We start from the raw sequence: 27,911 nt of genomic DNA on the forward strand, positions 1-27,911 counted from the left end.
TTAAACAGAAACTCTAAATATGATTTAGTAAATGACTATTTCTGAATTAATGGGAGATGATTACATATGCTGATTAGTTTCCTGGAGGGTCTGGTACTGAATTGTACTCTTTTGTACTGGAATGTAATAATTGGATCACACTTATTGTTCTGCTAATTGGTTCATTAAGCCTGTGCAATTAGTAGATGCATTGTTAGCCTGAGCTCGCTTACAAAAGAACAATTTGTGTAATGTCTTTTGATGCCTAATTTATTCATACCCTCCACTGGGCCCACAAACTGCTACACCCATGGAAAACGAACAATATTGAGTACCTGTTGGGTCATAGGTGGCCACTGTGATCGCATGAGTCCCAATTATACAAAGTATAAGGGGTGGTGCCGACCCCACTTCATCTGAGACATCCGCGTTCAAGAGGTGGATGGGGTGAGGACAAGACATTGTCCATGTTGAACCATTTATTTCCATCCTGAGAGAAGTGGTATCTGAGGCAACTGCAAGTAGTTCCGCCTCCTATATCCATATTTGACACTAAAGGCGCCCAAAGCCAAGATTAAAGGTTTTTTCAGGAATTTACTATTGATGACACATCCTCAGGATAGTTAATCAATAATTGATCGGTGGGGATCCGCCGCTTGGAGCCAGACATCCGCTTTGGAGTCGGAAATAGAAATGTAATAGAAGGCAGCCGGCTCATCAGCACTGTTAGCAGGCCAGAGGATCAGCTGATCATCAGTGATCCAAGGGGCAGACCCACTGTCGATCAACTATTGATGACTAGAGATGAGCGAGTATACTCGCTAAGGCACATTACTCGAGCGAGTAGTGCCTTAGCCGAGTATCTTCCCGCTCGTCTCTAAAGATTCGGGGAGCGGTGGGGGAGATCTCTCCCTCCCCCCCACCCGCAACTCACCTGTCACCCGCGCCGGCCCCCGAATCTTTAGAGACGAGCGGGGAGATACTCGGCTAAGGCACTAGTCGCTCGAGTAATGTGCCTTAGCAAGTATACTCGCTCATCTCTATTGATGACCCTATGCTGAGAACAGGTCGTTAACCCCTTATTGACCAACAATACGCCTTTTGACAGCCTGCATCGGCGGTCTATGCATGAAGAGAGATCGCAGGGAGCCGTGCGGTAGTTATGGCACCCGAAAGGCCCTAGGGCTGTCATGACAGAATGCCTATCAAGCTATCCCCATGGGGTGGCTTGATAGACTGCATGCCCGATAGCAGCATGATGTAATGCTATGGCATTACATCATACTGTAGGAGCGATCAAAGCATCGCCAGTTGTGGTCCCCTATGGAGGCTAAAAAAAAGTTAAAATAAGATCAATAACATTTCACTGATTATTAAAAAAAAAGTAATAAAAGTTTTTTAAACAAAACCTTTTGCCATATTTATAATAAAATAATCTAAATAAGAAAACTAAAATACTTATTTGGTTTCGCTGCGTCTGTTAAAGTCCGATCTATCAAAGTAACGCAATATTTAACCCGCAAGATAAATGTCATCAGAAATGCAATAAAAAGTGATCAAAAACTCGTATGCATTTCACAATGAGCCCTCACACAACTATGTCAACGGAAAAATAAAAAAACGTTATTTCGCGCAGAAGATGCAGCAGAAAATTAAAAAAAAAATTAAATATCTTTGAAAAAATACAAATACAGAAAAAAAAACTGTATAAGTTTGGTATCCTAGTAATCGTACTGACCCATAGAATAATGTCATCGTGTCATTTTTGTTGCAGTTTGTGCGTCGTAGAAACAAAAAGCACCGAAAGATGGCGGAATGTTGTTTTTTGTTTCATTTTAGCCCACTTCAAAGTTTTTCAGTACGTCATGTGGTACATTCAATAGCACCATTGAAAAATACAACACATCCTGCAAAGAACAAGCCCTCATACAGCGACATCGATGGATAAATAAAGGAGTTACGATTTTTTTTAAATGGGAGGGGAGGAAAAAATCAAAATGGAAAGAAAAAAAAAAAACAACTTGGTCACTAAGGGGTTAATAGTAAAGGCCCAGTAGACCGCTTTACATGATGGTTGATCATACTGGCTTTGGTGAACATCTAATACATTTAAAGGGTGCTCACACCTCAGCCCATCATGGCTGAGATGGAGATACCACTTTGCATACTACATATGGATTTTGATGTGGTTTTTCCACTGGAAAATCTGCACCAACTCCGCTACATGTGAACGTACTCTTACGTGGTTTCTGGAGATACTTTAGGTCCTTGTGGGTCCTTGTGGGTCACCAACACCGGAAAAAATGGCTCACTTTGCAGGAAAAAGATGGCATATGGAAAGCTTGGGATGTGGGAAAGTGTTCACTGCCATGCAGAGAGCATGAGCGATGCGCTCATTCTGCACTACAAGGTGGGGTCAGAGTGCAACCCTCCACAATTGTCATTCTGGGGGCCGTTTAGTGGATGTGAGGAGCTTTCAATGCTGACAACTGTCAGATTTGTAACACTCTATTCACACTAGCGTTGAAGCCTCAGGTACTTCCGTTCCAAACTCCTAGAAAAAGTGGACCGACATGCTGCACTATTACGTCTCGGAAAATGCTTTTGAAAATGCCAGAAGCCACATGGGTCTCATAAAGTCAATTGGGTCTGGTCGTGGCGGTCTGGTTCCGTCAATGATGCATCCATTCCTGGCCAGGATTTCATTTTCCTGCTCCCATGGCGGAACAGGAAAATGGAATCCATGAACATAGATGCGTACAAAGCATAATGTGTGTTGGTTTCCCGATAACTTAAACGTTAACCTCTTTAGTGGCACGCCCGGAAAATCTCCGGGGCTTGCTGCACTAACCATGTAGTTAAGCCCCGGAAGATTTCCGTGGACCTCGCTAGTGCTGAAATACTGGCCAGGACACAATTATTGTGCCACTGTACACGTTTGCCACTTCGAATTACCTCAGGAAAATCCCTGGGCTTGCTGCACTGACATGGTAATAATAAACCTGCCACTGAAGGGGTTACAGGGCGCATCAAAGTGTCAGAAGGACTGATGACCAGAATAGTCAATAGAAAGCTCAAGTGAGATCCCGACCTACCACTAACTGAAATATGAAAGAGTCCTTATTGCTTTACACACCTCACATTGACATTGAGCACTAATGGATTCGCATCTCTCTGAACTATTACAATAGTCACTGTCTTGAGGAACAGAATACTCCTTAAAGAATCGAGGCTGCAATATCTGACTTGTCAATATAAGATTTCACGTGGTTGTAAAATATTCACGATTCCGGTGCCGCTCTAAATGTCGCAGCATAAAAAATGGAAAACAAGAAGTATTCTGAATAGAAGTATCCGACGCTCGGAGAATCCCCCGCTGGGTTCTAATCTGCTAGAATTTAGAAGCTGGCATGAGGAAATGTCACAAATGTTTCCTTGTGATATCGCTCATTATAACAAGGTGACCAACGAGACGGCACACGATGGCGCGGGAGCGGAGCCGCTGTACTCTACATTAACCCGGTGCCCGCAGGAGGATGGGACTGCATCCTGGCAATCAGTGAGTGGTCTGTAATGTTATACAGAGCTTGTTTGATTAGAATAGTCATCTATTACCTGTCCAATTACCAGAGAGGCTGGTGAGGCATGCCAATCCCCTGCCCGTTCCTGTGGCATCAGGACACCTCAATTATTTCTCATTTAACCTTGTGGTCGTTCTGTAATGGAAACTAACTTAATAACCTCAAACTTTTTCCTGAATTCTAGCAATTTCCTGCTTTTATTTACAAAGTAAATTCACTTTTTGAGAATTTTTTTTAAAGCTCTGTCAATATTCCATGGCTGTAAAGAGATACCCTTTAAACCCGAAAAAGAAGAAACCTTGTGAGTAGTCTTGATAACAAAAAACATGTTTTGTGCAGACAGCTCCTCTACAGAAATATGGGGCAAATTTACTAATATTTGCATTTCATAAGACAATCTTAAACCTAAGTATATCGGACTATGAAGGGAGCCTACCTCTTAAAGGTGCTGTCCAGCTTAAAATTATTTGACCTACCCTATTTTCAGGATAGGTCATCAATAGTAGATCGGCGGGGGTTCACTGCCTGAGACCCTGACCAATCAGCCGTTTGCTGGGCCGATGCACACAAGCATGGAGTCAATTTCTGTAAAAAGTAGACAGCTCTGTTGCGATTGCAGTGGCCAGGCTTGGTATTACAGCCAAAGTTCCCACTGAAGTTCCATGCATGAGTGCATCAATCCCCCACTGATCTAATACTGATGATTTATCCTGAGCTGGACAACACCATTAATAGATTTAGTACAATTTTGCCTTTCTATACGCCAAAAGTTCAACTCTATCAGTGCTATGAGTTCTGTAGCTTTGCTCTAAAATTCATGCTTCTGGTGTAAATTATAATAAATCCGTCAGTCCATGGCTGCCGCGCCTCCTGCTTTGTGGCAAACAATTCAATATTTGCATTGAAATTTGCAACTATTTTGCATAAACCAAAATCTAAAAGTTTTGTTTTTACGCAAAAAATACTGTAGCAAGAGACTTGATAAATACTCCCTATGTGACTGGTTACAGACTACAGACAAACCCTGTATAATGTGATCCAGAAGTTATGGTACTTCGCTCTCTTTGTCTGCGGGTTATCAAGAAGAGAAGTCAAAGACACTGGAGTACCTATCACTGCAGGATCAGACTACGCCGTTTGTTTGTTGTCTGTAACCATGGAGACACACAATCTGCATAGGAGCTGTAGACTTGAAGGTACGAGATTTTTTAACCAAGACTACACTGCCAGTCATAAGTCTGGACACCATGAACACTTATGGTTTAAGGGGAGAACATTCAAGAAGGACACAGATATTTAACCAGAACCATAGAGTATAAAAAAACGCAACAAAACACTTGAGACCTTTGCAACCGAGAGGTGGTGGCCTACAGCAGACATTGGACATGCTCGTCCATCACTGGTCATCCGTACGTTTCGCTACACCTTCCCCACAGTCAGCAGTCTTCTGTTCCCCATTTTCGTGTTGACTTTGCATTCTCAGAATTAAATTGGCCCCAATGTTGATTTCCTGCTTTGTCACTTTTGGCCAGCATGATGTTGCAGCATATTGCCGACAGCTGTAGGTCACCAGAACGCCCACGCTCCGACTTTACTCAAGCTTCCCATCCAATCTCACTGTCATTATTGTCAGCTCCCTCTCTAAAGAGCCGCGACGTCCGTCGTTCTTTGTGTCTTCTGGAACAAATGCAAAATAAACTCCTTGGAATCACAGCTGGTGATGTTATCTATCGCTGCAGTCTGATAATGACAAGGACAATGGCGGCTCAGCCACACAAAGGAACAAGAAGCAAGATGTGCTGCAAAGTTGGCATGGAAATGGAAGGCTATAATGAAAAAGAAAAAATGATCATTTGCTCCTCTTACAGACTTTGTCTCCATCTTCAAGAGAAGCCCTCAGCTCCTCCGAGATGCGGTCTCGTAAATACTAGTGTTCCTCCATGAAATAACTTTTCTTAGAAGTCTGTTATTCTTCCTGGAAAACTATGAAAAAATGGAAAATTGGGTGCGTTTCCATTCCCTTTACCAATAGAGTGTGCCCCTGCCCTGTCAAACTAATTGGACAGCATCAGATTATGTAGGGATATGCCCCTATGGGTGCATTCACACGAGCGTGTGCGCAGATAGGTGCGCACAGAACCGCACGCCTACGTACGTGCAAAAACACGCGTGAATGCAGGTGTGTGCTCATTGCCTTCAATAGGGCCGCCGCTGCTGCCGGCAACCCCTGCAGCGATTTTCGGGGAAGGGCTTTAAATATAAGTCCTTTCTTGAAAGTCATCCCTAGCTGTAGTAAAAAATTTAAAAAACTTATACTCACCTATCTGCCGCTGCCGGGGTTTGGGCGCATCCTCCCTGCACTGCTATGAGGTTGTTTCAGCAGGAGGGATTTAAAATCCCCGCCTGCTGAAAGGGCTGTATGTGATTGGCTGAGCGCTCAGCCAATCACAGGCACCGCTCAGCCATTCAATGAATGACAGCTGAACGCTGCGAGTGATTGGTCACAGTGCTCAGCCAATCAGATACAGCCCTTTCAGCAGTCAGGGATTTTAAATCCCCGCCTGTTGAAAAAACCTCACAGCAGTGCAGGGAGAACCAGCGGGAGGATGCGCCTGAGCCCCGGCAGCGGCAGACAGGTGAGTATATATATTTTTTTATTTTTTACTACAGCTAGGGATGTACTACAGGAAAGGACTTATATTTAAAGCCCGTCCTCGAAAATCACTGCAGGGATTGTCGGCAGCCCATTGCCTTCAATGGGGCCGCTGGCAGCAGCCGCGGCTCCATTGAAAGCAATGGAAGAACATTGCGATCCTCTGCCACAGCTGTGACAAATGTGGCAGGAGATTCTTTACTCCCAGCAGGGAGTCCCCTTGTCACTGAACACTGTGACAGTGCTGTCACAGTGTTCAGTGACAAGGGGACTCCCTGCAGGGAATATTGAAGCGCAGCACGGACCTATGCGTGCTCGCATGTGCTATTATTTGCACACCTGTAAAACACGGACATGTGAACACAGCATAGGGAACCAATGGCTCTAAATAGATGCGTGGTTTTGTGCGCACCTATGTACGCACACAAACATGCTCGTGTTAACGCACCCTTAGATGAAGAAAGGTGCGTTAGATGACAGTTGAGAACACTCGGCAATGCTGGTATGTTCATCTGACTGCCTAATTTGTACGGAGCCGTCCTAAATTTTGCCTGATGGCAGATGAGGGTCGAGAGAAGGCTCGGGTATGCTGGATTTCAATATGCCCAATCATCTTGTTCTCACGGGAGGTAAGATGCTGCTGAAGATATCTGGCAGTGGCTTATTCCCATCCGCCCACTGAGCATTCAGCTGATGGTTATCCAAGGGTCCCTTTAGGTCACATTCCATGGGATGGATTTAATGCAGATTTTCTCTCCAGACTCTGTACAGAAAATCTGCGGTACCTAAAGAAGCAGCAAAGTGGATGAGATTTTCAGAATCAAGTCCACATGATGCAGAGAAATATCTGCACAACATAAGTGTGGAAATCGAACTGCGGTGCGGATTCTGGATCTGCGGAATGTCAAGTATAGCATATTTGGAATGCCGTTTCCACCTCTACAAATGAGGGGATGAACTCTGCACCAAGCGGTGAGGATTTTGAAACGGACTTTCCACTGCAAATCTGCTGCTGAATGTCCCACTGCTGCCCTATGTGAACATAGCTAGAGATGAGCGAGCATACTCGCTAAGGACAATTACTCGGTGGAGCATTGTCCTTAGCGAGTCTCTCCCCGCTCGGAAGAAAAGGTTCGGCTGCCGGCGCGGGTGACAGGTGAGTTGCAGCAGTGAGCAGGGGGGAGAGAGAGATCTCCCCTCTGTTCCTCCCCGCTCTCCCCTGCCGCTCCCCGCCGAATCTTTTCTTCCGAGCGGGCAGGTACTCGCTAGGGGCAATGCTCGATCGAGTAATTGCCCTTAGTGAGTATGCTCACTCATCTCTAAACATAGCCTAATACTACCCAACTTGCTCAAGATGACAATCATCAGTCAAAGGGATTGGCGCTCATCTATTGGGCTTTTGCAAAGTCTAAGGTCGCTCTCACACCAGCTGCTTTTAACTGTGATTAGCTAATCACGGTACAATGCTCTCATTGATTTCAATGGGGCCTCGCAGACCTTTTCATGTTTTTTAACGCACCTCATCACCCATGGGGTGCGTTAAACCGCTATATTATGGGTTCTAAAATGCCTTTCGAAAGTGTGGTTAAAAAGCCACAATTTAGCGTTTTCTGAACGAATGTGTGAGAGTGGCCTTATTCAGACTAAGGGTATGATAGATTGCCAGCAGCATGTCTGCCGTTCACACAAGGAGATGCGCTGCCCACAACGCTGATTTTTGGAGTGGCATACAATTTGCAATCACTCAACCAATGAGTGCTTGCTCATTCATCATGTGATAATTATCACCTTCACGACCCCTGATGATTGGGCAGATGAATATTCCTAGAAACATCCTTGCTTGAGCATTTCAAGGGGTTGTTTTAAGAGAGAAAGTTATCCCCCAATCCCTTGATTGCTGGGGGGTCTGATCACTGTGATCCCCACCAATTTTGAAAAGGGGGTCCCCGAAGATCCTCGCCTGAATGGAGCGGTGGTCACTTATGCGTGCTGCTCCTCCATTCATTTCAATGGGAGAGTTGGAAATTGCACAGTTCTATGACCTGCCATTGGTACGCTGCACCTTTGTCCCACCGATCTGTCAATTTTGGGTTCTGCTTTCGGTTGTCAAAGATGGCCGTTGCATTCTGGTGACGGATAGGCGATCAATATCAGATCGGTGAGGGTCCGCAGCGCAGAAACACCACCGATCAGCTGTTTGGGGGAAAAGTTGTAAGAAGAATTAAACAACGAAAAGCTGGGCAAAAGTAGCTAATCCCCGCTTGTGGTATCTCCGCTGACCTAGCTTTACTGACCGGTAGGTGCGACGTTCCGTTTTATGGTTCGCTGCAGGGAGCTTAAACTAAAAACGTACAAGACAAGAAGTTTTTCAGAAAAACACTTTTCTTTCTTTTACACCTCGAGACTCAGGCGGCTATTAGCAGTAATACCTGAGCGGATGCAGAGATGAGAAAAATGACACTAATGACAACTTTCCCGATACAGATTCTTCGGTTTGCTTCCTATGCTCATGAATTTCATGCTGGGTGCTAAATGCTCTGCAAATTGTGTCGAACTCGGCAATTTCCTCGCGGAGACAGAAAAAAAATCCTCGCCCGGCTGCTAGTTAAAAAGCGAGAGGATTGTGTGACATCGCTGCCAGCTCAGACGCTTATTTCTGCTGCAATGCTCCACGCCGGCACTTTCCCGGAGGGATCAGAAACCGGCAAGAGAGGTCAGATCCAATATATTTATATATTTCGGGGGACTCAGTGAAAGATCCTCGGTGCTTTGTAGCCTCGCCTTTATATCATCTCCAATGGTTGCCCTTGGTTACGACACAGAAGAGAGTCAATCAGAGGATTTGTGGAGTCTACGTGGTACTCTTGCCTGGTTCAGGAGACACTTTGATTTGGTTCTTGCCTAATAGCATCAGGGTCTTGGATTGGGAGAATGTATAGCTGCAACGCTGCGAACGAACATGGCTGCTTATTCCTTCCTAGCGAGGAGTTGCCATTTAAACCCTTAGGCTAATTTCACACAGGTGAGTGCGATGTCGTGTGATTGCGCTCGCCAATGTGGAATGTCCCTAAGGATGGGAGTAAATGTCGCATGGCACTTACATGTACCTTGCACATTGAAAACAATGGGCAATGTGATGCAAGGAGTTCCAAAGCAATGCCCAAAGATAGGACATGCTGCGATTTTTTTCCTGCACCGTGACGTGGGAGAAAAAAAGAAGAAGTTTGCTCATGTGTATCACAACATTTAAAAGAATAGGGTACATATTCGCGCATCTCGCAACACACAAATCTCGCATGATTTTTTTCAGCAGTGTGAGAACGAACTTAACTACCATGTTTTCCCAAAACTAAAGCCCTATCTTTTGTTAGTTTTTGCCCCAAAAGAGGCAATAGGTCTTATTTTTGGGGATGTATTATACCCACCCATCTGGGTCCCTCCTGCTGGGCTACGGCGCCCTGGCAGGCTTCAGTATAGTCCTCAATGCCGACAGAGCATCTCTTGCTGGTGACACGGGGCTTGAATATCCCACCTGCAGCAAGCAATTGCTCTGAAATCTGCTTGAACGCTGTACATATCCGTAAATACTGGTGCTTTCCGTGTACTCTGCAGACACATTTCTTGATGTTGGTCAGTGGAAAGTCTAGTCATTTAACAAAGTATTACGCCGGTAATTCACGCAGAAGGACGTACACAACCAGCTCCACCGGACGCTCTGCCTCCTAGCAGGGGTTTCATGCTTGCCCTTTCCAGAGTCCTCCCACACAGCTGAAGCAGGACTCCGTGCCGCTCTACACGGGGCTGGTAATCTGCTGCAGATCTTCCTATCATGACTTCATTTCCAACGACACAAGGGCTCCCCCCCCCCCCCACCTCCGGGGATTTCATCAAGTATTAATAACACAGCGAACGTATCTCTCTGATGCGAGGAATGTACGTCACGCGCACCGATATGTCAGGACGGAGAAAAGTCACCCTGATGGGAAATCTATAACATCACTTAAAAGGAAGTAAATAGGAAGTAAATTATTACTGGAGACGTGGGAGGGCAAGAGAGGTTCTGCCAAAGCGTAGAAAAAATTTTGACCGTTTTGGTGCACACCAGATTTGCACAATACTTTACAACTTTTTGCTACTTTAAAGAGACTCTGTTTCCTATTTGTAGCCCTATAGGCTGAGCTTATGGGCTGACAGCAGGTGACCCGCCGAGTCCAGGGATGGAAGGGTTACGCCGGGATCACATGGGAGGATTTTAATTGTAGAATCTGCAGTCACGTTCCGCAGTATAACGCAGGCATTTAAAGGCATGCATTTTCGCTTTTTTGTTCACAATTACGAGTTGCGTATTCCACGATCATAAAACAACGTCTAGATTTCATTTTCTGACGTACGGACAGTGCAAACTTTGCACCTCTTGATAAATTCGACCCATCTTACTCCAGCATGCATTGATCTAAGACTGCCATAGGAAACACAACTCTTAATGAATCTTCCTCTTTGTTCCTAGAAATCACCAACAAGCAGGAGATCTGCAACTGGATCTTATTGCAGCTTGTGTGAAGACTCAGGCGCCTTGGCTCAACACATGAAAAGCCAACTATTCTAATTAAAGGAGTCTTCTGGGTCTGAGCCGATTGGTGGCGATCAGCTGTTATCTGGGCCGCTGTCAGGGTGTATGGACCCAGAAACTGACAGCTCTTTATGCACATACTAGTAATTATTAGCAAACTATAGTACCAGTGTTTCTGGTGGCGCAATGCGCCACACAGCTCTGCTACATCCATTATGATCCCCACACATCACACACACAGCTCTACTACATGCATCCTGACCCCACACATCACACACACAGCTCTACTACATCCATCCTGACCCCACACATCACACACACAGCTCTACTACATCCATCCTGACACCACACATCCTGATTCACAAACTCACAGCTCTGCTACATGGTACATTCATTATGATCCCCACACATCACACACAGCTTTAATACATTTATTCTGACCCCACACAGTTCTGCTACATCCTGATTCACACACACAGCTCTGCTACATGGTACATCCATTATGATCCCCACACATCACACACACAGCTCTACTACATCCATTCTGACCCCACACATCACACACAGCTCCACTACATGCATCCTGACCCCACACATCACACACAGCTCTACTACATGCATCCTGACCCCACACATCACACACAGCTCTACTACATGCATTCTGACACCACACATCCTGATTCACAAACTCACAGCTCTGCTACATGGTACATTCATTATGATCCCCACACATCACACACAGCTCTAATACATTTATTCTGACTCCACACAGCTCTGCTACATGCTGATTCACACACACACAGCTCTGCTACATGGTACATCCATTATGATCCCAACACATCATACACACAGCTCTACTACATGCATCTTAATTCCCACACAAGACAAACACAGCTTTGCTGCTCCCACAGCAGTGACATCCCCACATGACCTTTAGCTCACTGGATCTCTGGGGTGGCGGTAGGTCGGTGTCTCCTGTCAGGATTGCTGCGTTAATAACGGCTTAGTTGTATTCTCATTTTGTTATTTTTGTCCTCTCCTTCCAAAAGCCTTAACTATGGTGTTCTTCTGTCGGTCAGGCTCTGTGTTTTATATATCCTGTAGGACCTGCGATGACATCACCAGGGTGCGGAGCGTGAGAAGAACCCACATACAGTACTTTCTACCAAACTGCAGAATGGCTCGTCCCACAGCAGTGATGTCACCACAGGTCCTTTAGTCCACTGGATCTATATGGTGGAGGTAGGTCAGCGTCTTTTGTCAGGACTGCTGAGTTGTGTCTGAGTTAATAACGGCTTGGTTGTATTCTCAGTGTGTTATTTTTGTCCTCTCCTTTTCAAGAGCCCTAACTTTGTTGTTCTTCTGTAGGTCAGACTCTGTGTTTTATATAGGTTGTAGGACCTTTGATAACGTCACTAGGGGGCAGAGTGATGACGTAACCAAGGGCGGAGCATGAGAAGCACTCACATACTCACGGACAAGTGGTCATTAGCAGTTTGATTGCAGAGGTCCAAGTTGGTACTGTATTGAATTGAATGGGAGCTGTCAATGCAATACTGACCTGGACCATTGCAATTTGGACCGAGTTGTCAGCTTCTTCCACACTGAAAGCAGGACGGATAACAGCTGATAGTCAGGCGTCCTGACTGACGGATCCTTGGTGAACAACTATTGATGGCCTACACTGTTCTACCAAAGTAATTGGACTCCTGAGCAATAATTCAAGGTAGTATTTATTTCCACATGTTAATATTTAGTGGGGCTCCTTATCCCTAATGACATTGGATACTCTCTGTGCAATACTTTCTAATACATTTCAGCTGGTATTTCCCTCCATTAATCCTGCAAACGTCTGAGGACTTCTCTCAACGAAGGTGCATTGGCATGTCTAAAGAAGGGGGGCAAGGGGCATTGTCATTGGACAGTTGAGCAATGGAAGAATGTTCTATGGAGTGATGAATCACACTACTGCATCTTCACATCAGATGTAGGTACTGGGGTGTGGGGGATGAGGGAGAGCACGTTTTACTTGATTGTGTTATGCCAACAGTCAAGTACGGCGGAGGTTGTTTTATGGTCTTGGTCTGTTGGTTATAGTGACATGAACCCTGAACACAGAGGTGTACCCTGATGTTCTAGACAATAATGTGCTGCAGCAATGTGGTAATACTCTGGGAATGGTCAGCAATACTTCCAACGAGACAACGCGCCTTGTCACACATCCATAGCTGTTTTATGTTGGTTTAAGGATATGCACAGAGCAGCGACTAGAACATCATTAGGATGAACTGAACCATTGGGTCAGAAAATATGAACTGTGTCCATCTTCTTTGAGAGAACTTGCCAGATGTTTGCAGGATGAATGGAGGGAAATACCAGCTGAAGTGTATCAGACATTAGTAGAAAGTATACCACGGAGAGTATCTGATGTCATTAGGGCCAAAGGAGGCTCCACTAAGTAGTAACATATGGAAATAAGTACTACTTTTAATTGTTGCCCAAGTGTCCAATTACTTATGGTAGGATAGTGTATACGGTGGATAGACCATCATTAGGTCAGACCTGGACAACCCCTTTAAAATGTGCAACATGACAAATAACAAGTGACTATAAGGCTGCATTCAGATGAACATATATCGGCTCGGTTTTCACGCCGAGCCGATATACGTTGTCCTCGTGTGCAGGGAGGGGAGGATGGAAGAGCCAGGAGCAGGAACTGAGCTCCCGCCCCCTCTCTGCCTCCTCTCCGCCCCTCTGCACTATTTGCAATGGGGAGAGGCGGGGCGGGGCTAATTATCGGAACTTAGCGGGAGCTCAGTTCCTGCTCCTGGCTCTTCCATCCTCCCCCCCTGCACACGAGGACAACGTATATCGGCTTGGCGTGAAAACCGAGCCGATATACGTTTGTCTGAATGCAGCCTTAGTTATAGAGTAACTTCGCACCTGCAACTGAGATTTTTGGAGAACTCCTAGAACAACTCTTAAAGCTTTGGTGAATTACTCATCAATTGAAATAAATAAAACTTGAACATGAAGAATGGAATTCAACTTGAGAATCACACAAAAAGGCTTAAAAGTGAGAAAACCACAAAACAGCCCATTGTAATCTGCCACCAGAATCAAACACACTGACACGGCCGCCGGGGACAGCGGGTATCAGTAAAAGATACAGTAGCAGTTATTCATCCCACCGTGGGGGACAATAGCTTGTTATTTAATAAGTAATACGCGCACAAGGACGACATGAAAGCATGAAGGAACACCGGCCGCGTGCTTCACAGTCATCGCCAGCAGTCGTGCCAGGCGTGTTGGAGGTCGCACACTTGGAGCGTTCCCATACATTGTATAGCTCTTATTGTCACTTTATATACAAGGCAGCAAATCATCTTTTATTCCCTTGAGGACCAGAACAGGTTTTTGATGTTTCCTCTTTATCTTTTGTTCTATATACATTGAATGGCCACTTAATTACAGACCCCCATCTCATAGCACGCTGGACCTCTTTTCACTTTTAGGACTGCAGCAATTCATCATGACGTAGATTATACAAGGTGATGAAGTTGTTCTGCAGGAATATCGGCCCCTGCGGACAGGAAGCTTCTTGTAGTTGCTGCAGATTAGATGGAGGTGCTGACATGTTCTGATCAGCGGACAGGAAGGGGTCAGCGATTCATGCTGCTTGTGCCAAATTCTGACCTCCCATCAGCACGGGGCAACAGGAATCTGGATTCATCTGACCAGGTGATGGTTTTCCGCTGATCAATTTTTGTGTTCTCACCTTTCTGGTTCTCTAAGGCCTCATGTCCTCCGGCTAAATATGATTTAAGATCCGCAGCGGATCACCCGCATGCGGATCCGCATCCCATAGGGATGCATTGATAAATACCCGCGGATGGTCAATAAAAGTGATTTAAAAAAAAAAATGGAGCATGAAAAAATCTGGACCATGCTCCATTTTCGTGCGGGTCTCCCGCGGGGACGGCTCCCACGGGCTTCTATTGAAGCCTATGGAAGCCATCCGGATCCGCAGGAGACCTAAAATAAGAATATACTCACCTGCTCCGGATCTTCCCTTCGCCGCGGCTTCCTCTTCTCTCCGTTGCGGCCGGATCTTTTTTCTTCGGGCCGGCGCATGCGTGTGGCACGCAACCAACGTGCCATGCACATCCGCCGGACCAAAGAAAGAAGATCCGGCCGTGACGGAGAGAAGATGAAGCCGCGGCGAAGGGAAGATCCGGAGCTTGCGAGAGGTGAGTTAATTCTTATTTTAAGCGCTCATGTCCGCGGGGCAGGAGGGACCCGCTGCAGATTCTCCATGGAGAATCCGTAGCGGGCCTGATTTTCCCCGTGGACATGAGGCCTAAGGGGTCATACACATGGGAGTATGGGGCTGCATATCACATGCATAATACACAGTCCTAAAACCCACTGATTTACATTGGACCAGGCAGACGTGATTATTTTTACGTGCGTGAAAAAAATTGTTATGTCCTATTTTGGTGTGGAATATGCCCATTATAAATAAAGGGGGTTTATAATGCGCATGTTATATGCAGCATTAATACACCCCTGTGAGTGAGCCCTTATACACAATGGCACTGGAAATGGTCGTCTGCTGTTATAGCCTACGCGTACTAAGGAAATGCGAGCTGTGTGCTCAGACACGCTAATTGGGGCACCAACGTTGTATTCGGCTGCTCTTAACTGTGTGGCACCTGTTGGTCAGAATGATTCCTGACATCCTCCTCTGACCCCTTTTAGTGAAGATTTTTCCATCCACAGGATCGCCTTTCACTGGATGGTTTTTCTTGATCACGCCATTCTCTGTATACTCCTCACACCGTTACATGAGAAAACCTCACAGGGTTGGCAGTGACATCCTGGCCCTGGCCAGTCCAGCACCAATGACCCAGCCTCGTCGGAAGTCGCTCAGATTGCTGTATTTTCCCATCTAATGTGATTTTCTTTCCAAGATTACTTTTTTTGGTTCATTTCTCTCTCTGTCTATGCAGGGGATTTGGAACTGTGTATCTGAAAAAAGCGCTCTGATCACTAAAAAGAAATTAAACAGCACAGAATGTTGTACCTAAACCCGACATGATGATCAAAGGAGGAGATTCAACTCAGCAGGCATGAGGAAGTCCGACGGTGCGGATGCAGAACCTACAGTTTTGGGTGCGGGGTTACAAATCAGCGGTTTTGGCACAAGTTGTCCCCTAATACTGAGAACACCAATGTTTTATTCATCGCCATCTACATGCGGGACATTCATCACATAAAGGAAATATATATATATACATACACGCACACACACACACCTTTACAGCATTATGCAGCTCTTCCTATATTTTCAGCGCATTATCAGGCATAATCAAGCGTTCATTAGGTCGGCCTTTCAGATGCATAATAAAGCGTTGCGGTGAAATAGGGGAGCGCGCTGTACTTCAGAAGACTCACAAGGTGCTTTTTGTGCATGATTCAGTTACGCAGTGAAGATGAACGCCCGTTGACGCCCTTATAAACAGGTCATTACATTGACTCACCCTGCGGAGGTCCCTTTCTGTCTCCCTCCTGGCACTGGTAATAAAGAGATGCAGGCAGTACATTTCTGTACACTGTTCTTTGTGCTCGGACTTAGATGATACAAGGAAGATGGAAATCAGCTGCGCTTTCTTCTTTAGTCACTTGAGACTTTTGCCAATGGTATAGATTGGCATCCTGTGGGCGGGCTGACGGGCACTTGTCGCAGGACATGGAATAACTTAATACTCGTGATTATGTTTATTCTCCAAGTAACAAGTAAAGAAGATTGAAATCTGCTGAGCTCGGGGTTATTGTTACCAGTGGCAGAAGTGTTATAATAACTAGAGGTCATCAGTGTAAATACTGCACAAGGATATAATCTACTGACCGATTAGGAATTGAAACAAAGTATGGAGAAGCAGTGACATCACTGAGGTACTACTCAATCTTTGAGAACTAGTGACATAAGCCAGATACCAACCAGCCTCTGGGAACCAATTACATCAGCAGTACTAGACGACCTCTGGGAACCAGTGCCATCACTCAGGCACTATCTGATCTTTGGGATCCAGTGACATCACTGGAGGTACAATCAGTAACTGGCCTCTGGGAAGCAGTGACATCACTGAAGTAACTGGCCTCTAGGAACCAGTGACATCACCCAGGCACTGTCAGGCCTGTGGGAACAAGTGATGTCACCCACGTACTATCCAGTCTTTGGTAACCAGTGATATTACCCAGGTACTATGTAGCTTCAGGGAACAAATTACACAATCCAGGTACTATCCCATGTTTGGTGACCAATGACATTATGCAAGTACTATGTAGCCTCAGGAAACAAGTGAAATCACTCCGCCAGTATCTGAATTTTGGGAACCAGTGAGCTCATCCAGGTACTGGCCGACCTCCGGGAACCAGTGAGCTCATCCAGGTACTGGCCGACCTCCGGGAACCAGTGAGCTCATCCAGGTACTGGCCGACCTCCGGGAACCAGTGAGCTCATCCAGGTGCTGGCCGACCTCCGGGAACCAGTGAGCTCATCCAGGTGCTGGCCGACCTCCGGGAACCAGTGAGCTCATCCAGGTACTGGCCGACCTCTGGGAACCAGTGAGCTCATCCAGGTACTGGCAGACCTCCGGGAACCAGTGAGCTCATCCAGGTACTGGCAGACCTCCGGGAACCAGTGAGCTCACCCAGGTACTGGCCGACCTCTGGGAACCAGTGACAAAATGCTATCTGACCTCTATGAACCAGTTGTATCACTGAGTGAGTAGATCACTAAGGTGCCATCAGGCATCTGGGAACAGTGACATCACTAAGATACTAGCCAACCCCTGGGAACAAGTGACATCAGCAAGGTACTATCTCGCTTCTTATAACCTGTGATATCACATAGGTATTATTGTGGCCTCGGGGAAGCAGTGAGATCAGTGAGGTATAATCAGGCTTCAAGAAACCATTGAATTAATTATCAGTCAGTAAAAATCAGTCACATCACTAAGGTGCTAGATGTTCATTAGGCTAGAAACAAGAGATATCAATGAATCACTATATAGCAGAGACTAATAAATATGGGTATTTTCAACCCAAAAATGCATTTATTTTCAGAAAAGGTTTAGGACAAAGATGCTTCTCCACTGTTAAAAGCGGCATCCACGTGGAGTTAGTGCCGAGATAAGAAGCAGCAAACCACAATGACGTTAAACCGAAATAGGGGGTCATAGTTGTACATAGACGAGAACAGACATACAAAGTAATCATAGCCAAGATAACCCAAACTGTACGAGATGTGAGGTCAGCACCACACAACCAAGTGTCAACAGGAACACACAGGGTATGACTGGTAAAAGCTGCTGACTACATCTACTACATCTGCCCAAACCCAACCACTGTCCCACAAGCTTCACTAAAAGTACCATTGTATGTAAATGGCCCAGAGAGGTGAACCCAGTGTGATCTCATTAATACCCACAGGAAGTTATCTTCTGGAAGGGTTCAATTAGACAGGGCGAATGTCGGGCAAACGATGCCCAACACTCGTCCCTGTGTGTCCTCGCTCCTGCACAGGAGCTACTAGCGCTGGCTCGCTCACAGAGCGGCCAGCAAGGGACGGGCAGTGCAGGAGATTTCTCTCCTCGCTCTCCCCGCCCCTCTCCATTGACTTAACATAGTGGCCATTCAGTACTGAATGGCTGTTATTTACATTGAACGGTAATCGTTCAGCTCATCGTCCATCGTTTATGTAGCACGGACGATGAGCTGATCGCTGATGGTTCAATGTAAATCGCAGCCGTTCAGTACTGAACAGCTGCTATGTTAAGTCAATGGAGAGGGGCGGGGAGAGCAAGAAGAGAAATCTCCTCCAGCCGCCTCACTGTGAGGCAGCGATACTAGCTCCCATGCAAGAGCATGAGAGCGAGTATGTGCGGGGACGAGTGTCGGGCATCGTTTGCCTGACACACGTCACGTCTAAATGCAACGTAAGACGTGGAAGCATCACTTTACCTTGTGAACTTCTGAATCTTGGAGGATGACTCGGGGACAAACAAGGGAATCGTCTTCTTGTGTCTGGAAAAGACAGAGGATAATGGAAAACAAGACAAAAAGGGGGAAAAAAAAAACACTGACTCCACCAGCAGAATAGTGAGTGCAGCTCTGGAGTATAATACAGGATATATCTCAGGATCAGTACAGGATAAGTAATGTATGTACACAGTGACCCCACCAGCAGAATAGTGAGTGTAGCTCTGGAGTATAATACAGGATGTAAGTCAGGATCAGTACAGGATAAGTAATGTATGTATACAGTGACCCCACCAGCAGGATAGTGAATGCAGCTCTGCAGTATAAGGGCGCCCACCCACTGGCGATTTTTTTTCCCTACGAAATTCGCAGCATTTTTTTCTCTGCAGGGGTCTATGGGACTTGTAATGTTAAAATCGCGATCGCGCAAAATCGCGATTTCGCGGTAAATTGCGATTTTGTGCGATCGCGATTTTAACATTACAAGTCCCATAGACCCCTGCAGAGAAAAAAAATGCTGCGAATTTCGCAGGGAAAAAAAATCGCCAGTGGGTGGGCGCCCTTATACAGGATGTAACTCAGCATCAGTACAGGATAAGTAATGTATGTACACAGTGACTCCACCAGCAGAATAGTGAGTGCAGCTCTGGAGTATAATACAGGATGTAACTCAGTCATTGTAGTGGGTGCAGCGATGCCCCCAGTGTCCCCCTCTCCTCTTCACTGGGGGCTCGCGGCACACACTACAATGAGGAGGAGACCAAATGGAGCAGTGATTGTGTATGCATGGTGCCACTCCATTCACCTTCAGTGGGGCTCACAGAGATTGCAGAGCGCTTGCATTTGACTACTTCCGTTGGCCCCACTGAAATGGAGCGGAGCTGCATCAGCACAACCGCTGCTTCATTCAATCCAATGTGACTGCATGTGAGTGTAGCGAGCTGCAGTGAGGAAAAGAGGGGAAAACGGGACCCCAGTTCTCAGGATCGGTATGGGTATCAGTGGTAAAACCTCGAATCATACTTTTATCACCCATCATATGGATAGGTGATAAATAGAGATGAGCAAGCATACTCGCTAAGGCAAACTACTTGAGCGAGTAGTGCCTTATTCGAGTACCTGCCCGCTCGTCTCTAAAGATTTGGCTGCCGGTGGGGTAGCGGCGGGCGAGAGCGGGGAGGAACGGAGGGGAGATCTCTCTCTCACTCTCTCCCACCCAATCCTCCCTGCTCACTCCCGCAACTCACTGCTCACCTGCGCCGACAGCCGAATCTTTAGAGACGAGCGGGCAGGTACTCGCATAAGGCACTACTCGCTCGAGTAGTTTGCCTTAGCGAGTATGCTCGCTCATCTCTAGTGATAAAGTGTATTTCGGGAATACCACTTTAATATGATCATTCACCCCCATAAAGCTATCATTGGTCGACTGCACATCTTTCGGCTTACAAGAAGTTAAACAACAGTTGGAGTATTTTTTATGCCGGCACAGAGGATACAACCAGCCAATGAATGAGTGCCTGCAGGTTGGTCAGCTGATCGTGGGCACATTTACACAGTCTGATGAACAGACAAATGAACTTTTGGGTGAACCTTCTTGTCCAATCACTGAGCCGTATACAGGCCCTTTAACTCCATGTCCGTGCACAGATCACAGTGTAGAATGACAGGACACTTCCGCCGCACAAGGATGCAGCTAGTAATGGAAGAACTTCTAAGACCATAGACAATGTAGTTTTGCTATCTGTTTTGTATCAGCCCCTCTACTGTGCTCTTCCATCATCATATCTCATCTGCTGAAAGTGACTGCAGAGTGGAGGCCGCTACGGAGAAGATCCGCCATATTTAGTGTGTCTAACTGTATGACTTATTGGCGGTGTTACCGCTGCGTGTATCAGAGCTCTGCGGAGCAATCCTGTATATCAATGTGCATGATCTGAAGGCTCCAGACTTCCAAATGACAGTGACTCAGTCTTCTTCCTCCTCCTCATATCCTGAAAAAGCATTACCAACCCTTGAAAAGCTTCTCTTAACCCCTTCAGGACAAGAGATTTTCAGTTATTTCATTTGCAATATGAAGTATTGCAGTATATGGCACAAGCCATCGACAGATTTTCAACGTTGCCTCTTAAAGGTCCATTCACAGTGGTGTATGCGTATACAGCCCATAACATATACAGCCTTTTCATTGCATGCATTTGTGTGTAGTTGTTCCCTCTTGGGTTGTTTGTTTTTTTACATGTGTATTTATTGTTTCAAGCTTGCAAAAAAAAGCAAGATCAGTTGATTTCTTCTGCCTTCGCGCGTAAATAAACAGTGAATACTCATGTATCATGCATATTCACTGTGTAGTTATAACACTCTCATAGACTTGCCTTACCACAGGTGGGGCTTAATAGACATACACACGACAGCCTTCACTAGGCCCAGGCTGCCATTGTAACCCATTGGCAACCCACAATCACATTGCAAGGTGCTGTTGGAGCTTTGGAGGGAACCCTTAGGCTGGGTTCACACGGGGCGGATTTGCCGCAGGAATTCCGTGCGGAATTTTGCAGCGGCAAATCCGCATGCGGCCGCTAATCCCGGGATTAGCCAGCCATGTGGACGAGATTTCTCAGAAATCTCGTCCACAAGGGACAGCAAATCCGCTGCGGCTAAGCCGGCAGAAGCCGCCGCTGCGGCGCGGATTTGCCGACCGAGCAGCATGTTAATTTTTTTTCCCCGCTGCGGCCGCGCTCTCCTCTATGGGAGCACGGGCCGCAGCGGAAGAGCGAGCGGCCAGGCAGCTTCAAAACCACCGCGGGTTTTGAAGCAGCGGTTCTCCCGGCGGAAATCTTGCGGTTTCCTCGCTGCGGCCAAACCGCGAGATTTCCGTCGAGAATCCGCCCCGTGTGAACCCAGCCTTAGGTTCGCAGTCACCGTTGACCACAACTAAATAGTTAACTGCCACAATCGGGGACTGTCAGCTGCTGAGAACAGCTGACAACTGCCATTTATAGGGCGGACTAGGCTCCCAAGCCCACCCCATAACTCTACATATCCACGTCACATATATTCATGTTATTCAGTTGGAAAGGGGTTAAAGGGCATTTCCACACAAAACAGGTTTTTAGACTGAGCAATCGGGATGCATCGATCACTTACCTGCCTGGGGTGAAGGGGAGGTGAACTGCTCCATAACCCCTCACCACATCGTTCCCAAACACGTCTGGTCCGTAGACACTGACCACAATCTGAGGCCCTGCAACACAACCAGTATGATGTGAGATCTCCAGAACATAAAGACTCGCTGGGGCCCATTTACTAATCCTGTCTCATACCTAAAGAGTGCAGATAGATGAAATAGCTTTAACATGAGCCAAATGTATCCCAGTAACTGCTGGATGATAAATATGACGCACCTTCTCTAACTTTATACCACTTATAACCGAGGCTTAATTTACACCAGTTTTGCGGAAAACTATTACCGTACAATGTCGCATTTAGGACACGGCAATGTTCGTGAAGCCACTCCCCTTTGCCAGACTTCAGTGAAGAGCAAAAAAAACATGGACTTTAGACAGATTTCTGTGACGTTTGCACCAGAAAAGTGGGGCATTTTCAATATAGTTAATCAGTCCATCTGCATCCTACAATTATCTGACTGTTACTACCATCATGCAATAGAAGGGATCATGGATTTCATGCTCCCTGTTGCCTCCTGCATGAATGGAGCTGCGCTGCTTCTCCATTCTAGAACCACTGGCGCCGTGTCTAGGTCCCTCCCACTGCTCTAAAGAGGTTCAATGTGGTTTGGCACGGTTCCTGCAGTACATCATCACTTCCTGGTTACAGGATTCCTAAATCCCGCCTCCAGAAAGCGATGACTGTGATTGATTCTTCAACCGCTTCTCAGCCAATCAATGCAGCGCTGGACAAACCAATCACAGCCACCGCATTGGTTCATCCAGTGCTGCATTGATTGGCTCAGCAGCAGTTGAAGAGCCAATGACAGCCATCGCTCCTTGAGGCGGGATTTATGAATCCTCTAACCAAGAAATTATGCTGTAGGAGCAGCCGAGGACTGCGGGAAGCGGTCAGAGCTCTGGAGAACAGTGGGAGGGACCTGGACTGAGCCTGCTTGGTAAGCATAGTAAGACATCCCCCAAAATAAGACCTAGTGCCTCTTTTGGGGCAAAATTAATATAAGAGAGGGTCTTATTTTTTGGGAAACATGGTAACTCTTTAAGAGACTGAAAAACCATCCTTGCTAATACAGTTGCTAGATTTGTAAAAATGTATTAATGTTCAAACATTATGTCTTATCAACAGGTTATACCATAAATACTTGATAGAAGTGATTAGAGGAGTAGCTGGATGTGCTCCTCCCCATTGACGTATATGGGGGGGGGGTCACGAAAAAAGTTGAATTGTAATTTTGGCACGTGCACAGAAATAGCTTCTTTTTGGAGTTTTACACTGGGTCCTGCCTCTTTTCCAAGAAGTGGGTGGGGTTTAGCATCAGGGGGAGTGGCTACACTTGACTTGTCAGACTTACTACAATTTATATCAGAAACGTATAGCTGAAACCTACTCCATCTTGTAGCTGGCGTAGATCTGAGTCTGGCGCACAGACACTTGTGCCTCTTTTTCTTGCACGGATGCCGGTACGTAGTTTAATTAGACTGGTATATATAACGCCAGTCTAAGTAAATATACCCCAATGTCTATTAAAACTTCTCTATATGAGGAGCTGACATCTACAGACAAGACAATATTACATTTAACATGTTTAATATGCAGCCTATAAACTCCAGCGTGTTCGGCGAGGAGGCAGCCCGCCTGGTAAAGCCTCCGCAGGATGCGAAGTAGCAAGTGGAGATAAATAGAATGAAGGACTTGTGATGAACATCAGACGCTGCTGAAGAAGCCGCGACATAAAAGAATGGGCGTCTGACCTCTTAGGGTGGCTCTCCGCACAATCAATAATGGAGCTCGGCACAGAGACTTAATGAGCCTGCGGCAGCTGAAATCCTGGGCATAACATGAAATACAAGGGCTGGCACATCTTGTGATGGACGGGGGCATGATTTGCATCTGTGCCCACTGGGTGCTGGGGCGGAGACCCTCAAAGCTGATTACACTATTTATGAGGAGGGAGAAGGGAAATTTGACATTAGCATAAAACACAGAAATGTGCCAAGACAATAGGCATTACTATATTCTGTGCCAACAGGGATGAGGGCAGACAACCTGTTTTGCCTTCTAAGCCACCTCACCCCACAGGTGAATAGGAGATGTTACACGTAAACTGAATATCCTCCTAAGACAACTTGCTCCTTATAGGAACATCAAAAAAGGCTGTTTGGTGTTTGAAGGGCCTCACGTCATTGGCATCATCAGACATGAAATCTGTTTGCCCAGTCATTGGGCTGTGTGAATGTGAACCAGATGAGCCAATCAACGAGCCATCGCTTATTCATTGGCTGATCAGATCTTTTGTGCAACCGAAAATATAAATCATCAGCAGAACATCCCTCTGCCGACAGCGATGAAACTGTACGGGAGCTGAACGGTCATGTATCCCCCATACAGCCTGCACCGGCCAGTGTGAAGGGCGAGTAAATGAGACATTGGGGACAGCCGTGTTTAATTCTACCCCCAGATAACCGTAGCAGTCATATCCTGTACTTCGCTAATGTCCCACTTACTTTGTCTTCCATCTGGTGATTATTCTTCACTCTTAATGACCCTCCCTCTACTGTACCCCGTCCAGATCAATGTTCTTCCCCGCTTCCTAAGGTTGGCTGCTTTGACGTTTCTTATTAGTTTTGCCCACTTTCTACACTCTGAACTGACTTGTAAGTTTTTGTTGCATCCTTAGGCACTGCTCTCCACTGACACGGCTGGGCAGGTGAGGGTTAAGAGAAAAAGGTGGGGACTGGACCCACGATCTAGTAGTTGGCGAGATCCTGAGCGATAAACCCATCATCTATCCTGTGACTAGGCGATAAATGGATTTGGTGGGAGAACATTAAAAGTTTAAGCTATAGTAAAAGTGAGGAAACATCATATCTGACCGAAAGCAGAAACATGGAACTAAAGTGCATTTTAATCACTTTCCTTATTTGTGAATCATCATGCCTTCCCAGGTCAGCCCTTGTCCGCTCGGGTCGTCCATTATTATTAGTTACTGTATAAGAAGCATTCGCAATGAACTCATAGAAAGAAAGAGAGAGAAAAGCTAGGAGAAAGCACCACCTGGTGGTAGAACCTAGACATGACAGGGGCTAGAGTTAAAGGACTGTTGCATAACTGTCCGCATTCTGGACTCCAGGAAGCTGAAATGGTGGCCATATTAATGGTGTCCACTTCTGTAAAAGTTAGCGGACAACCTAAATATTACCAAAAATAAATCTTATGGGTGGTATGGCTTCTTTAAAGGGCTTTCCTAGACTAGGGGTCCCTTTAGAAGAGCCATGTTTTTGGTCCAGTATAAAGAGCTCCGATCGATATGCAGGTTGATCAGTGCTCATGGTTTTCTTTTACATGGGCCGAGTTGGCTTATGGGGACGAACAATTGCTAGTACGATCCTTCGTCCCCAAAGGCTGGCTGGACATCTCCCTATTCACAAGGGGAGACATACTGGCGAGTGAGTGTATGGAGGAATGTTTGGGAACCCTAAGATACTGATGCGCTAGCCTCAGGAGAGGTCATCAATAAAAGATTAGTGGGCTTTGCCTCTTGGCCCCAGATGATCAGCTGGCAGTGCCAGGTATAGCAGCTCAATCCAACTCACTGAGCTGCACACTCACCTGGGCGCCGCGGCCTCTACAGACAGCTGATCAGTGGGAGTCTCGAGTGGCAGACATCCACCAATCTTACATGATGACCCTTCCTGAGGATCGCTCATTAGTACTGGAGTCCCAGGAAACCCATTTTAACCCCTTTCCGATGTGTACCATACGAGTACAGCGCACGTTGGGTGTCTGTGTATAGAGCAAAACCTGCTACATACACGGTGGGTGTCAGCCATCTTTGATAGCCAATACCCACATGCAGCAGCAGATAACACTAATCGAAGCTGGTAACCCTTTAAATGCCACTGTCAATTCTGATGGTAGCATTTAAATACCACATTTGGGGTTCCTGAATGCCCTCTCCCACCACTAACCATAGGGATGTCATAGCAGCAGGGAACCTTCTGAAGGCGCCCAGGACTGCATGGAATAATCATGTATCAAGACGTGCCATAAGCATGAGCAGCTCAGAATACAGCATAATGCAATACCATAGTATTGCATTATCTATATATATAAAGACGAAAGCCCTCACTGACTCACTGACTGACTGACTGACTGACTGACTGACTGACTGACTCACTGACTGACTGACTCACTGACTGACTGACTCACTGACTGACTGACTCACTGACTGACTCACTGACTGACTCACTGACTCACTCACTGACTCACTCACTGACTCACTCACTGACTCACTCACTGACTCACTCACTGACTCACTCACTGACTCACTCACTGACTCACTCACTGACTCACTCACTGACTCACTGACTCGCCAAAAGTTCTCCAACTTCCTGATGTCGTAGAAACATAAAATTTGGCACACGCATAGATTATCTCCAAAATAGGAAAAGTAATTGGGTCCCAACTCGATTATTCAATTCTAGCGCAAAAGAATTGGCGTTGAAATTTTACGTACGTAATCTAAATCTCTCACTTTCCAATGTCATAGAAACTTAAAATTTGGCACGAGCATTGATTATGTCATAAATGGGAAAAGCTAATGGATCCCAACTCCATTATTCAATTCTAGCGCAAAAGAATTAGCGTTGAAATTTTACGTGCGGAATGTAATTTTTTCACTTTCCGGTGTCATAGAAACGTGAAATTTGGCACGAGCATTGATTGTCATAAATAGGAAAAGCTAATGGGTCCCAACTCGATTGTTCAATTCTATGCGCAAAAGAATTAGCGTCCAAATTTTACGTGCGGAATGTAATTTCTTCACTTTCCAGTGTCATAGAAACAGGAAATTTGGCACGAGCATTGATTATGTCATATATAGGAAAAGCTAATGGGTCCCAACTCCATTATTCAATTCTAAGCACAAAAGAATTAGTGTCCACATTTTACGTACGTAATCTAATTCTCTCACTTCCTGATGTCATTTTATATAAAGGAAACGTCGCATGGTTACCTCCACGCGGTGTTTTCTGGGTAACGCAGAGAACTATGCAAAATGGTGAACATATGTTTTTCTGGTATCTCTAAAGTAACCACGACTTCGATAAGCTTTTCCGTGTGAACACCAGATAAACACCAGTACCAAATTAACTCGGGCGAAGCCGGGTATATCAGCTAGTACTGTATAAAAGACCAAATAATCACAATTTCAAGTTCTCTGAGTAAAGAAAAATGATAAACAGAAAGTTTTTTTCAAATGATTACAAAAATAAAAAAATGAAAGTTCACAAAAAAAAAACCTTTTCAGCGTTGCCACCTTATAAAACAAAAAATTGGTATCACTGTATTCGTAACAGTCCAATTTTTTAAAATATCGCATTATTGATTCCGCATGGTGAATGCTGTCAGAAAAAAATATATATACGCAATGCAAGAACGTTTATATGGTCTCCCCATCACCAAGAAAACATTGAATATAAAGCGCTCAAAAAGTCGCATGTACCCCAAAAATAGTACCAGTGAAAACTACAGCGCACCCCACAAGAAAATAGCCATCACCCAACCCCACTGCTGAAAGAAAGATTGTGGGGTCAAAAGATGGTGACAAAAAGCAAATTCTTTAAATTTTTATGTTTTTTTTTTTTTAACTAGTACTACATTAAAAAATAAAACTATAGCATGGGATCGATGATACACATCTGGTGGTCCTGCCCCCTGGTTTCCACCTTGTGGAATGAGATAAACGCTAGGGGGCCGCCGCAGGTGAGTTGCAGCGGGGAGCAGGGGAGAGCGGGCGGGAGAGAGAGATCTCCCCCCCGTTCCTCCCTGCTCTCCCCCGCAGCTCCCCGCCCCGCGGCGGCACCCGAATCTTTCGGGACGAGCGGGGAGATACTCG

At 45.9% G+C, this 27,911-nt stretch overlaps 1 protein-coding gene across 1 annotated transcript in view; it reads right to left on the reverse strand.

The window, feature by feature from the left end:
• The window catches only part of B9D1 (B9 domain containing 1), a 58,357-nt gene that overhangs the window by 24,635 nt on the left and 5,811 nt on the right, over nucleotides 1-27,911 (reverse strand). The window contains exons 4-5 of the mRNA XM_066576603.1: nucleotides 21,974-22,070; nucleotides 18,812-18,874 (exon numbers count right to left, since the gene is read on the reverse strand). Coding sequence (XP_066432700.1) covers nucleotides 18,812-18,874; nucleotides 21,974-22,070 — 160 coding nt within the window. The remainder of the gene's footprint in view (nucleotides 1-18,811; nucleotides 18,875-21,973; nucleotides 22,071-27,911) is intronic.

This window comes from Eleutherodactylus coqui, chromosome 8, assembly GCF_035609145.1.
Source record: "Eleutherodactylus coqui strain aEleCoq1 chromosome 8, aEleCoq1.hap1, whole genome shotgun sequence".
Classification (NCBI taxonomy): domain Eukaryota; kingdom Metazoa; phylum Chordata; class Amphibia; order Anura; family Eleutherodactylidae; genus Eleutherodactylus; species Eleutherodactylus coqui.